The sequence below is a fragment of the Protomyctophum bolini genome (assembly GCF_963924005.1).
Source record: "Protomyctophum bolini genome assembly, chromosome: 4".
Lineage (NCBI taxonomy): Eukaryota > Metazoa > Chordata > Actinopteri > Myctophiformes > Myctophidae > Protomyctophum > Protomyctophum bolini.
Genome location: NC_137865.1, coordinates 24,735,333 through 24,749,557, shown reverse-complemented (window position 1 = coordinate 24,749,557; position 14,225 = coordinate 24,735,333). Strand labels below are relative to the sequence as shown.

Here is a 14,225-nt window from a genome sequence, read left to right as displayed (position 1 = left end):
TTTGAAGTCACCAGCTGCATGCAGCTGCAGTCAGAGCATATAAAGGCTTGCAACCAAAGAGAAATGTATACCATTCTGCAAATCTTAGTTGCACTGACTTGCAGTGACTATTGTACTGTGAAGGAGGTGAGGTCAGGTTGCCCATTCACTGAATGAGTAGTGAGGTCGCCAGGGAAACAGAACGTCCCAGGTTCAATTCCCTGCCCTAGCTGCAAGACTCTTAACCCCTAACTGCTCCAATGCTCAATATGGAGAATAACATGGGGTCACATCTTAAAACCTGTGGTCCAAAAATAAACAAGCTATCCCGGGCCGGCGATATTGCATAATGGTATATCATCTAACTACCTATAAAAAGTGAGCGACACCCAGAGCCAAAATACGGGAGTGACAACAATGATCTGGTAACACCCACCTATAGAACAAACATGGGTAAATTCTCCACCCAAGTGTGGAAATGCCCGGCCCCTGACCCCATCCCTTAAACAATTAAAATCTAACTTCTCCCATAGAAAGGTGATGGATTTCGATGATATTGTATTTTATGCTGATACATGACCAGATTTATCCATCCTGTCTTATGTCCCTTTTATGCCCATATATGGAGATTTCTGTAGTCCCTTTATTCCTATATATGAAGTTCTCTGTCAGGCATGCCCAAATTATGTGTTGTGATGTCAGATCAGGCCAGCTCAATATATCGACCCTGGGCAAGGGCCCTATGTCCAGAGCCGGGGAGGAGGCCTTTTGTGGAGGTTCTGGACAACCGTGGGTCCGACCGACTCGACACCGGGCACTGCACTCCCTGTGGGGGTGTGGAACGTGTGTCGAATTTGAAGTCGGCTTCACTCTACTCCCTTTTTTAACCTTTCAAGTGAACCAACTTGGCCCATTTTTAGACCATTTAGAATGTTCACCTTTTCTCCCCTAAAATGATCATGTTGACAATTTATATATTATGCTAAATGCTGTAATTGGACAAAGTAATTGGCCGGGACTAAAATGTATGCTAACCTTGGGCTGTACTGTACTGCCCTAGTGTGTGTGTGTGTGTGTGTGTGTGTGTGTGTGTGTGTGTGTGTGTGTGTGTGTGTGTGTGTGTGTGTGTGTGTGTAGTGGAACGGGTGTGGCCTAAAATGTGATGTAATTTGCATCCCCGTGAAATGTTGCGCAATAACATGGTATTTCATGCAAAGGCAAACTGTACAGTAGTTATGACAGTTGCATGGGTGAAACATAGTGTGTTATGTCTGGCCAGGCATGCTGTAGGTGCATGGTGAGATGTGTGCAAAGGGTGAGGTTTGGTAGGAGAAGACAAAAAAGGCATTGGTGTGGTAAGATGGTGCTGCTGACTGGAGTTCCAATTTTACTCTGTGGTGTGTGGTTCCTGAACAAAACATTACAAATAAAACAATAATGTTAGCACTAGTCTATGCAGTAGGCTATGCATAATATGCAAGGAAGTATGCGATACAATACAGTGAAAGAGTGAATACACATTACCATATGAACGGAGCGGAATTGGCTCACACCGCCTCACAGGCAGCCCTGACAGCACTAGTCCCCTCCCACAAAGTAGATGCGGTGATGCGAAGAGGTTGCAATCTGACATACAGGAAGAAGTTGAATAAAGTGTAAAACAACAGTTCTTGTTGGGAAACGCTGTCGGTTTGCTGGCTTCGGTTTATTTTCTTAACCGAACTGCGATATGAAAGATGTCCTTGGCTGCGCTGTTTTCACGGATGGAAGGAGAATGAGAGTGAATCTTAAAATTGTTGCCAAGGTGGATCTGTAACGTGGTGGATTACTTCATCAAAGAACTATACCAGCCTTCACATGGGAAACGATTACTGAACTTTCGGAGAAATGTCAGAACACAGATCCAGTTTCCTTCACATTGGAGACATTGTGTCTCTTTACGCGGAAGGCTCGGTTAATGGATTTATCAGCACTTTGGGGTATGTATATGTTCATCGTCTCGTCTTAAAGTTTATTTGGATTAAACCTTTTCGTGTACCTTGTCATTAACACTTTACCTTATGAGATGCATGTTCACTTGTTTCTGTCATAAGTTAACTAGGTGACGTGAGTGACACGGGGAGGGTTATACCTACAACTCCAAACTTATAATATGCGTGTTATTATGACGAGGCCTGGCATTGCTTCTTGAAAAGCCGCGATGCAAACCCAAGTGCAAACCACACACATTTACGCAAAAATAATGCAAATCTGACCACTACAGAGGCCTGAGTGACAGTTACTTACGTTGGGACCTGGGTGAATGTGGAAAGTCTGGTGACGCAAGGTTATGTGATTTGTGTCAATATTGTGAATGTGAATCATCAAGCTATAGCATATTACGAGTTGCTGAGCTGCTAATGTTGCAGGCAGCAGTTAATTAAAAACAGTTGCAGTTTCTATCTGAGCTTATATTGTATCTACATAAAATAAATTGTCAAAATCATATTGTGTGGACTCGTTTGGCATTCGTTAAACGTTGCTGTATGTAAAGTAGAAGTAGTTCGTTTTATTGTAGCAGTTTAATTTAGATTAGGTTTATATTGTACCCCACGGACACCCCACCTTTGTCTGTTTGTTGGTACACACAGTTGAACTGCAGGTTGACCTATTGTCAGCAATTTGCTGTTGACTATGAATTGGCACAAAATAAAACAACTTCTCGTGCTATGCATACAGACATGCTCTATGTCAGTGAGTAATGAGTCGGAGCAGCTGCCATGCGCATATCCTTTGATAGGATAATTTGTGATGGTCAGTATTAGCACATACAGTAGGCTGTTTAATTGCAGCTCTTGTGGTTGTGGCCTGCACACAAGGTGGAATTTCTCAACGGTTCAACAGTTGGCCTCAAGGCCTGCTGAACAGGCAAAGTTTCATTCTCACCCTGTGGAATGAGACTCAGCCCCCACCCACCTTCTGTCCTTCAGTCTCTCTTTCCCCCCTTTCTGCCTTGAAATGTGCTTTACACTAAATAGATTAGTCACCCTGAATGATTTCCTCCTATTTTCAACCTGAGTGATGTTTGGCACAGGTGATGCAGCATCATCTTATCCAGTGCAATATTTACAATCACTAGATGTTTTACTCAAAACGTCCCATCTCAACTCTGAGTGCTAGGCTCATTCCAATTCAAATATCACCAGTTGATTGGGGTCATGCATGGTGTATAGTATACAGACACATTACATTTTATGACGCAAAGTAGGTACTATAGTAGAGGCTGCTAGAGGGGCTTCAGATTCAGATCTCTGCTGCTGGGATTCATTAACTGGTGTTGTAGTTTGTCAGGACTGCAGAGAGCTTTATCAAGAGCTGAGGTGAACCAGACCTCCAAGACCGAAATAAAGTGTGTATCTATCTAATAATCTATCTATATCTAAAGCAAATACCACGCTGGCAGCTAGCTTGACCACAGGCCCTTGAAGCACACTATAACCTCGGTTACCACTATGCTCCAGTTTACTCAGGGGCGGCAGGGCCATATTATCTGTATGAATTGGAGAAATCGGTATGATTTAATGATGTAGATAGACCTTCGTGTCAAAATGCACTTATACAGACATGATAAAGTTATACACCACATACAGACATAAGCTATACGTTTGCAACGTTATCTTGCATTCACTGGTCATACTCTTATAGTATGTGGATTAACATTGCTGTTATATTCTCTAAATATTTGATTTTGAATGTGTGATATCTATGAGGAGGTACTGTGCATTAAGCTATTAGATTATGTAGTTCTTCCAATGTGTCATCGACTGGTTTCATGATGAAATTACTGTCATCTGTAACCATTTTATTAGTTTATCTTCTTCCTTCTGAGGTATTTTCCCCTCTCCAAGAAATTGAGCTTTAATTAGCTTCTGGTCTATATCCCATCATGCGGATTTAACTGTTAGTTCATGTTTAACTAAAAAACGAACCAAATCTTTAACCTGCTCGTGTTATCGGTGACTGTCAAAGCCCTGACATTTTAATCGAGCAGGAGAGTTATTTATTTATGAACTAAAGGTACTCATCCAGAGAGCCTTCCTGTTTAGTCATTTAACACATGGTTTAACTTCCTATTGGGCTCTATTGTTTCTCATTTAGATGGGACTTTGATACAGAGTGTGAGGAAATGGTTATACTGTACACAGCCAGTGGGTTGGGACTGATCAAGTGACGTGAGACAGACTCGTGAGTCACGTGACGTGACACAAGTAAGAAATGGCTCGGCTCATTTTCAACAAGACTGCCAGCTTTGTATGAATTGGAGGAATTGTGCATTGCACAGTATTCTTCCCTAGTAGACTGAATGAATAGATATGACTGTTGTAGCTCAACTCTGGTAGTCTGTCTTTCTGCTAGTTCAAAGTCACATACACATTACACAGTACTACAGTACATTTGACTATTCTGCATCTCAAAAGCACCTAGCAGCACATAATGTTAAATAGACTGTTGTAGTATCTCAATCAATTCAGCTGCAGACAGTACAGTCAAAAAGGGGAAAAAAAATAAAAGTTGCACTGTATGTCATAGAAATGCTATTTCTCCCAGCTGCAAACCACACCTTCCACAGGCTGGCTATAATCCTTGCGGATGCGCTTTTCTAGTTGCATTTGACTACCTAGCTAGCACATTGTGAAAAGAGTCAGGCAATAATAGCTGGCCCCAAGAATAATGGGAGAGGAAAACAGCTACAGCACCATATAAATGAATGAACATGAATGAAGGGGTGAATTTCACTCACCCAAACAGGTACGTAATGTCAGTGATGTTTGGTGAAGTGGGTAGGCTATACTTTCAACTCGTACTACTATTAAAACTAGTTTCTAGTAATGTACGGGTCAGTAAGTCACTTGACTACTGCGGGTAATGTTTGCTTCATACCACACTGCATTTTCGGTATTCAGTTCGGTTGATTTTAGAGCCGAAACCGAATCGTCAAAGAGGGTTACCTTTCATAACCTACCGTTTTGTTGTGTAATCATGTATTTTGCCATAATCAGGTAGCTCTACAACAAAGGTATGGCCATGACAGCAATATGGTACAAAAACTGGTAAATATAAATATTGATGTATAATATTAATCATATTCGGCTATTCGGAATTCGGCCAACTGTTTCCTATATTCGGTATTTGGTTTCGGCCAAGAATTTACCATTCGGTGCATCCCTAGGATTTAAATTGTTTTCTTCTTACTGAAGGAATGTATATTTGTGAATATTAAACCAACCAAGCAGAGGGAATTCAGCAGAGGATTTCAGGCTTCATGTGTCAGTGTATCAGTCACTGTCATCTGGGACTATGACGTTTGTCTATATTCGTTTCATCCCCATCCAACTGCCATTCTCTTCCATTATAAAATCTAAATATTTCAAAAAATATATTAAAAAAAATATGTGTTTTTATATATTTTTTAAAATATCTAACGAAAATGTGGACATTTATTTCCTTGGCCTACTGGCGGTGTGCACAAGATATTTTGCACTGATCGGTACAGTGGTTTGCCAAGCACTCGCACACGCACGCGACACGCACGCACTCAAAAAGTCATTTGTACATGGTTTCACCTCTTACAGAGCCATGCACTAAAAAGTGGTTTTGTATTTCTTTGCATATAGGCTAGACACAATTTCAGACTTTTACATGCTTTTACATCTTTTGTGGGTTCCTGTATAGGTACAGTCTGTATATGCATTGCACACTATGTTTAATTGTGATGAAGTGGCATGTTGTCACTTATCCTTATCCTTCTAGTATTGCTACAGGTACATCCTAGAGTGATAATTTAACTCTTAAATGGAAAATGGAAGAAATAATAAACAAAACAATACTGGGTGGCATGCTGCTGCAGATGTCTTATCAAACTCACACAGAAGCCACATGTTTTCCTGTAGACTAGAGACATTAGGCTGCTGTTTGCCCAAGGCCAGTGTGCCTGATGTCCACACAATTCGCAATTGCAACCACTTGCTACATAATCCCAAATTGGTGTCAACCTGCAATGGGACAATTTAGACCTTGCATCGCAAAGATGCATGAAAAGTGGCATCATCAAACACCAGTCCTTATATACTGTATCTTCACCTTGATTTAAAAAGCTGGTTTGTTTAAATAACCAGCAGGCAGATCAGACCACCTTCTGCTGGGCTGGCAGACAGATCTAAGATAAAGATGAGGGATTTGCATAAATGCTTTGTTTCATTTTTAAGTCTTTACTGTGAATAAACTGTTTCAGGGTGTGAGTGGCTGTGTCTCCACTGGGAGGGACAGGGTTCATGACTCCCTCTCATCTGTAGCATGTGCAAATCTGGTTATGAAAATATAAATTACACATTTTTTAGTTTTGTTCATGAAAATAGAGTGGGAAGGTAACCCTCTTTTGAGATCAAAACATCATTACTTGTTAGATTATCAGCAAATGTAGTGATCAGTAGAAAACTACTGTAGCGCACTGACCATATTCTCCTTGTGAACCGTGAGTTAACTTTGAATACTCCCATCTCGTCTTGCATGTCTCTCCCCTCTATCTTTAGTATCTTATCTACCCTAGGTTTCCTGTCTCTCTACACTCAACAAAGCATGCAGTAAAATGTTTGGTTCTCATCTCTCTATAGGCTTGTTGATGACCGGTGTGTGGTACAGCCCGATTCTGGGGACCTGACCAACCCACCCAAAAAGTTCAGAGGTGAGGTTATATACTTTGTCACATGTTTTATTTTTGATTGTCAACTCCAGTCCACGGTGCCACACGTAAATTAGGCAACCCTGGTATGGTTCCACGGCACAGACACTCATTTTGGGAAATCCCAGGGATTGACCAGTATTGATTTAACCACTGGTTTAGAATGTTCTTAATTTGTTGTAGCTTCTCCACATCACTGTGAATAAACAAACCTAATGTATCTTTCCAGACTGCCTCTTCAAGGTGTGTCCCATGAATAGGTACTCAGCCCAGAAGCAGTTCTGGAAAGCAAAGCAGGGCAAACAAGGAAATAACAACACACAGGGAGAGCTGTTCAAGAAGTTACAGGTCTGTCTTGTAGCTGGTTATATTGCATGACTGCTACTTGTGATGCATTTTTAAATTCATACCAGTGACTCCCAATGTTTTTAATGTATCACCCAGCACGCAGCAGAACTGGAGCAGAAGCAGAATGAGTCGGAGAACAAGAAGCTCCTGGGAGAGGTTGTCAAATACAGTAAAATCATCCAGGTACAAATTGTAGCTCTCTAGCTTTTCTTGCCTCCAGGGCATTGCTCATGTTTTCATATGTTCACCAAGGTTCCAGTGCTGTCCTTCAGTGCCCGAGTTTGGCGTACGACTTTACAGACTGAATGAATAAGAATAACACACACAGTATTTTGTGTGGTTACATTGCTATGTAACCACTGGTTGTATGCAGTATGCAACACATTTACCCAGAGCAATTTATAGAGTGCAAGGTTGTTTTGCCATGGCCATTGTCAAACAAAAACAACAGCACTAGTGGTCATTTTGGTCAAGGAGTTTGAGTGTAAGCAACTGTAGCAATAGAAAGACACAAAGATAGATCGTACAGTAAGTGTCAGACAGCGTAAACTAAAGAGATGGCATCCAGGCTGGGATATGTTGTAGAATATCTTAATCTTAAAGGAATGTACTTTCCGCTCCTAAAGTGAATCACGCACCTTTTAGTACATAAGGAATTAGATAATCGTACTTAGTCTATTTATCAATCTAGATACATTTTAAATAAATCTCAAAAATACCTGGAGACAATAATTAATCATAACCATAGACTATTTTTCAGCTGAACAAGTCATTCTCGCTCTGTTTCAGCTCCTGCACATAAAGAGCAACAAGTACCTGACTGTGAACAAGCGTCTTCCTGCCTTGCTGGAGAAGAATGCAATGCGGGTGTTTCTGGACCAGGATGGGAATGAGGGATCCTGGTTCTACATTCAGCCCTTCTGGAAGCTCCGTAGTGAAGGAGATAATGTAAGTGTCCCAATTGCAATTTAAATTCATGCATTTAGCAGACAGAGCGAGTAATGGCATATAACTTTGTCAAGAAACGACAGTCGTATAAATGGAGTGGAAAGAAAACAATTATTTATAATTAAGTACAAAGCACCGGTAGCTCAAGTCACTTTGCAAATTTTTTCTTTGTGTACCTGTGTTTTGTTTAGCATTTGGTTTGTATGCCACATTTCGGTTCATTTGTTTTTCCTGTTCAAGTAACAATTATGGTTTTGTCCTTCCCCCTCTTACTTTAGCATCCTTTGGTTGAAGGTATTACTCTTGATTGTGCATGTTTGTGTGTTTATTTATTATTTATTATTTATTAGACACTGAAAATAGTTTGAAAAGCATGGTTGCACCAGCATTTTCCAGTGCATGTACTGTAGTCTCTTAAGTAAAGTAAGTAGTCTGTTAAGATGAACTTTAAAATTATTAAGCCAGTTAAGACTTGGTAATAATGTAAGTCAGCAAGTTTGGATATAAATCTTTATGATAGTTATTCCACTTAGTTAAAGGGTTTTGTTAGATTAGAGCAGTGCTGTAACTGAACCTTTAAACAGGCAGTGCCACGATTTTGGTACAGCTCTATGTAGCTGAGATTACCCCTCTGAGGTTGCGGACCCATTTTTATGGGTCCATTCAATTCTTGTTTCCTTAATTTTATTTTTTCAAAACATTTTCAAAAAACATTCCCAAAAAAGAAAAGAAAAATCATGAATGAATAAAAACAAAATTCAAGATTTTTCAGTAATTTCATGAAGAAATCAAAGAAATTCCATACATTAGAAAACAAATGTTTAAGAAGTAGTGAAAATAGCCAATCTACAAGCTATTTTGGACTAGTTTGGATCCCGGGCATATGTCTTATTTATTTTTTGGGTCTTGAGCTAAAAGGTTTGGGAACCACTGCTCTAGAGTCTACTCTACTCTAGACCACCCGGTGTGCAAATCAAATCAATCAAAACAGTGGCGTTTCGGCAGCAGGGACATGCATATATGTTCCAGAGGTTCTCACCTCCAGTTTAAACTTGAAGTTCATTGTCACATCACAAGTTTATAGGTGTAAAATAGTGGGTGAAATGCTGTTCTGTAACGTACAAGCTCCCACAAATTATAGTTACAAAATACATGATCATAAGATCGACAGATATGAAATATGTGTGAAGTGCTAGGGTCCCAAACTCCCAACCTGGAATCCTCAATTAACTGTGGGGTGTGTCCCAGTTGTCCACAAGCTAATTAATCAGCTTGGTTCGGGACTTCTGAGAGACAAATTGCATTTCATACTTCCGAGTTCCGGAAGCCAGACCCCGCCCACCACGGCTATCGCTATTATTCAGAGGTAATAAGACTGTGGCACTGTCACTGTAAAGACATTGCAGTGTGTTTGTGTGTGGTTGATGTGTAATGTTATGTTGGAGATTTATTATTTACTGTATGTTTCTTGAGTACTAGCCCTGCCGCAAATACCCGCCCACTACCTAGAGTTCATGTGCACTGAGCAGTGGCTCTTGAATGAAGAGATTGTGCTTGTCATTACATTTTCTATCACCAGTAACTGTGGGTGATAGCCTACTGTGTCTTATTTGCAGTAGGCTTTTATTTATTTTTGCACCGGGCCAACAATAAATAAATACATGTTGGCCCATCTGCCTACTGCAGTGCAAATAGCTGTCTGGTTCCTTTTAAACGCCCGGGGTCCAAATCGGTTGCACATATTAAACGCCCAGGCTACTATTCGGATAAATGCAGGATTTAATTTACACAGGCTGCACTGGAGAGAAGGAATTTTGCAAAAGGCAATTAACCCATTCAGGACAGGAACCCCTTTTCGTGTTTTAAGGATTACGTTATACTTTAGTAATTGAAAAATAGCAGATATACAAGCTCATAGCACGTCACCAAGTGCCACGCTACGAGGTTGTAGATCTGCTATTTTTGAAAAATCTTTAAAATGTGGCGCAAATCTTTCAATATATCTTTCACAGTGAACGTTTTTAACTCAAATCTTTGCTTCTGTGGGCTCCCTGAAACAACATATTGTCAGATGGAGGTCCGCAGCCAAATACAGATAATTCTGGCGGTCCTTGAGCATCATTGACATAGAATCAGGTCTAAATGGGTTAAAGTGACTGTAAGATTCATTCATCACTTGTTCATCACTACTCTGTTGCATTCTTGCTGATACACATTCTTTGAATGAACCTTTTTGCTGTAAACACTTCAAGCACTTACATGAGGATACATACTGCTGCACTGTTTGCACTTATCACAGACACAGACCCACCCATTTTGGGGTTTTCTTCCCCCGCAAATGAAGGTACTGTATGTATGCTGAATTCCTTCATTTCCGTGCATGGTTATACTCTGGCTTTCTCAATTTGTTTTTGAAGAGTCTTGCCTTTTCAGCTACTCTCACTGTCTCACGCCTGCATCTCCACAGTCAGAGAGTATACTGTTTGCATTTCTCTGCCTTCTAGGTGGTGACTGGAGACAAGGTGGTCCTGATGCCAGGGAGTGCAGGGCAGCCTCTTCACGCCAGTAATATTGAGCTTCTCGACAACCCAGGCTGCAAGGAGGTGGGGCTCCCTAGCTCATTAGTGCCATTCATTTTACAGTATATTGAATTGACTGTTATGTCCTTGTTGTCATAACCATATTGTATCTTCCATCTGTGGTTGGTGCTCTAGGTCAATGCTGTCAACTGCAACACCAGCTGGAAGGTCACCTTATTCATGAAGTTTAGTGACTACAGAGAAGATGTACTCAAGGGGGTATGTGGACATACTGAGTGTTCATGTGGTTTTGAGTGAGAATGTGTTTTTATTGAGCAGAAGATTGTGCATGCTGTGGCATATTTTAAGCCAAACAGCTTACCAGGCAGCAGTATTCACTAATGCACGACACGTCCTCTCCCAGGGAGATGTGGTGAGGTTGTTCCATGCAGAGCAGGAGAAGTTCCTGACCTGTGACGAGAACAAGAAGCAGCAGCACGTATTTCTCAGGACCACCCTGCGGCAGTCTGCTACTTCTGCCACCAGCTCCAAAGCACTCTGGGAGATCGAGGTACAGGAGTGCATGTGTTTGTTTCTCTTTTATGCCCATATATGGAGATCCCCAACTCGCCAACTCCAATTGCTTGAAACACTTGTCCATACCTGTATATTGTAACACATGACTGCGAAAGGAGCTGCGATCGATCGGGGCGATTTTAAGGGGTCACGGTGGCGCTGTTGCCTCACAGCTAGGAAGTCCCAGATTCGATTCCTGCCGTGGGTGCTGGGGGTGTGTTCTCTCCTCTGTGTAATCAGCGCCCATACCATATAGACGAATTCAGAAACGGGTCTCATGGTCGCAGCTTACGTATTTCCTGTAGGCAGACTCGGTAGAGTGACTGATTAGTCTGCCTCAAGTCAAACATTACTCTTTTACCTGCTTTTTACTAACACTAACATTACAAAGATGCCCAAAACATCGAGATGAACTGCTTCGTCTCAACCATTACTAATGTTAGTGTTAGTAAAAAGCAGGTAAAAGAGTAACGTTTGAGGCAGTGTCACCCCAATGCCCCACCAGACAGTGCCCCCCCAGTGCCTCCCCAGACAGTGCCTCCACAGACAGTGCCTCCCCAGACAGTGCCCCCCACCGTGTCCCCCCAGTGCCTCCCCAGACAGTGCCCCCCACAGTGCCTCCCCAGACAGTGCCCCCCCCAGTGCCTCTCCAGACAGTGCCCCCCACCGTGTCCCCCCAGTGCCTCCCCAGACAGTGCCCCCCACAGTGCCTCCCCAGACAGTGCCCCCCCCAGTGCCTCTCCAGACAGTGCCCCCCCAGACAGTGCCCCCCCAGTGTCCCCCCAGTGCCTCCCCAGACAGTGCCCCCCCCAGTTATTTTTTTAATTAGAAACGAATGGTTCGGAGGTTCACTCGAAAGTACCTGCCGAAGTTCGAGTCCTAAAAGAAAGTGCTAGGGTACAGCCTTAGTGGACAAAGCGCTAAAGTCTCCCAAGTCTCATTGTAATGTTGTTTTGTTTTCTACCACAGGTTGTACAGTATGATCCCTGTAGAGGCGGTGCTGGCCAATGGAACGGTCTGTTTCGCTTTAAACACCTTGCTACGGGGAACTACCTGGCTGCTGAGGTATTATTTATTATAATGCATATATTATACTTGTTTCTCTGGGCTGTAACTCCAATTGTGACGCAATACATTTTGTGCAAAAGGATCATTGGAATATTGTGGATTAACTGTGCTCTATCTTGTGTGGCATGCCACCTACAGTCTAGCACTCAGTGTGGAGGTTTATAACTGGTGGTTGAATGTGGCACACTGATTCAGATTTAACTTTATTGTCACATCAAAAGCTTACAGGCATAAAAGAGTGGGCAATTTAGTTTTTTACAAGGTTTACAAGGTAAACCAACATCTGATAACAAGACGGGCAGACGGCACAATGTCAAATATATATATAGTAGGAGCAATTTGAAATGTATACATAAGGTGCATGTTTGAAATAGTAATAAAATAAAAGGCAGAAATGCTTCTTTTATGCACGTAGAGATACATTATACAAAATATCAGCAGATATAGAATATCATTATCTATGCAGTTAAGATATCACTTCGGTATCGGTCATCGTCACCTTCTTAAACGGACCATGCGCTAGGCCGTTTGCATCGCGAACGAGTCTGTCCCATATTACTGCCCCGGGTAGATCAGAACGGGGCGGCGGGTGAACTTGGGGAAGGGGGGAGCGACACGGGGCAGTGTGGGAAAGACTCGTTGGCGTTTGCACCACCCTCTATAGTGCTTTGCAGTCGAGGGTGGAGCAGCTCCCATAACAGGTGTTGATGAAGCTCGTCAGGATGACCTTGATGGTGTTGTGGTAGGACGTCCTGACGATGCAGAGCTACACCACTCGGCAGAAAGTCCAGTATCCAGTTGCCAGCTGACTGACAAAATACATCTGCACTAGTAGAGACCACTTATCTTTTCTAGCTCTCATGACACCGATGGACAAGTGGTTAAGGCACGTACCATATACAGGCTCTGATTTAGCTTGACAGCAAGTCCCAGGTTCGATTCCCAAACCAGGCGGACTAAGAAAAAGTAATTGGTAGCAATCGGAGCAAACGGTCTCACTGACCACTTCATTCAACTGCAGGCTAACCACCTTCTTTTGTGTATCATCATCGGATGTCCAGCTTAGTGTCATGCAACCGAAATTTCAAATTGACCAGACCACCAAACATTGACCACTTCATTCTTTTGTAGGCTAATCTTGATTTCAAATCCCTGATTACTTCATTCTTTTGTAGGCTAATCTTAATTTCAAATCCCTGATTACTTCATTCTTTTGTAGGCTAATCTTGATTTCAAATCACTAACCACTTAATTCTCCTGTAGGCTAACCCTGACTTCAAAGATGACCGTGTGGAATCTAAAGGAGAGGTGAGTCAGCGTAATAACTTGTACTCTTACCTGTACCTCTGTGTTTCACTCTTAGGTCACATTCCCACCTAATACTTCGGTAGATGCGAATGAGCGGAGAAGTTGGGATTCTTGCATATTTCATTTGCTGCGGTTTGCCTTCACACTGCCTTCCTGGTGAAGCTCTAAACTGAATTTCGTTGTTTCATGCAAGCAATGACAAATAAAGATCTATCTATCTACACTGTCATCCGCAGCAATTGGAAACGCAGCAGGGGGGACGTTTATCAATGTGTTCCATTCATAAACTAGCCTGCACAGTAAAATCTATGGTAGTAACATTATACTCATAACGTGCATGTGTCGTGCCGTCTGGGACTGGACCCCCCCCCTCTCTCTCTGTTCTCTCTCTGTTCTTTTGGGCATGGAGGACAGCGCTGAGCGCACTGATATAACAGACAGCAGTGCACAATGTTTACAAGTTCATCGAGATGAAAGTCCCTACTCCCCAGTCCCCACACAGTGACAGCACCATGTTTACGGCACGCACAGACAGACAGACAGACAGACAGAATATTCTGTAGGCTATGATACACTGCAGTGTTTTTATGTGTTTCCTTAAGGCTTAATTGCTCAATTGCTTAAGGCTTAAGCAATTGATTAATGTACTCGTCCTCATTCGACCACGTCTATCCACGGTAACGGGACTTTTGCGCTGCGTAAAATATGCCTTTTCCGTCTCCAACTGTGTTCAGCTCCTCACCCGGCCACATTGTTTGCTT

The 14,225-nt window shown here is 42.2% G+C and overlaps 1 protein-coding gene across 2 annotated transcripts in view; it reads left to right on the top strand.

Annotated features, from left to right (window-relative positions):
- Positions 1 to 1,611: 1,611 nt before the first annotated feature.
- The window catches only part of itpr2 (inositol 1,4,5-trisphosphate receptor, type 2), a 49,185-nt gene continuing 36,571 nt past the window's right edge, over positions 1,612 to 14,225 (top strand). For both annotated transcript variants that reach the window (XM_080761297.1, XM_080761296.1), the window contains exons 1-10: positions 1,612 to 1,958; positions 6,630 to 6,700; positions 6,927 to 7,045; positions 7,142 to 7,228; positions 7,835 to 7,993; positions 10,498 to 10,596; positions 10,708 to 10,791; positions 10,937 to 11,083; positions 12,058 to 12,153; positions 13,420 to 13,464. In XM_080761297.1, coding sequence (XP_080617423.1) covers positions 1,867 to 1,958; positions 6,630 to 6,700; positions 6,927 to 7,045; positions 7,142 to 7,228; positions 7,835 to 7,993; positions 10,498 to 10,596; positions 10,708 to 10,791; positions 10,937 to 11,083; positions 12,058 to 12,153; positions 13,420 to 13,464 — 999 coding nt within the window. In that variant the 5' untranslated portion in view covers positions 1,612 to 1,866. The remainder of the gene's footprint in view (positions 1,959 to 6,629; positions 6,701 to 6,926; positions 7,046 to 7,141; positions 7,229 to 7,834; positions 7,994 to 10,497; positions 10,597 to 10,707; positions 10,792 to 10,936; positions 11,084 to 12,057; positions 12,154 to 13,419; positions 13,465 to 14,225) is intronic.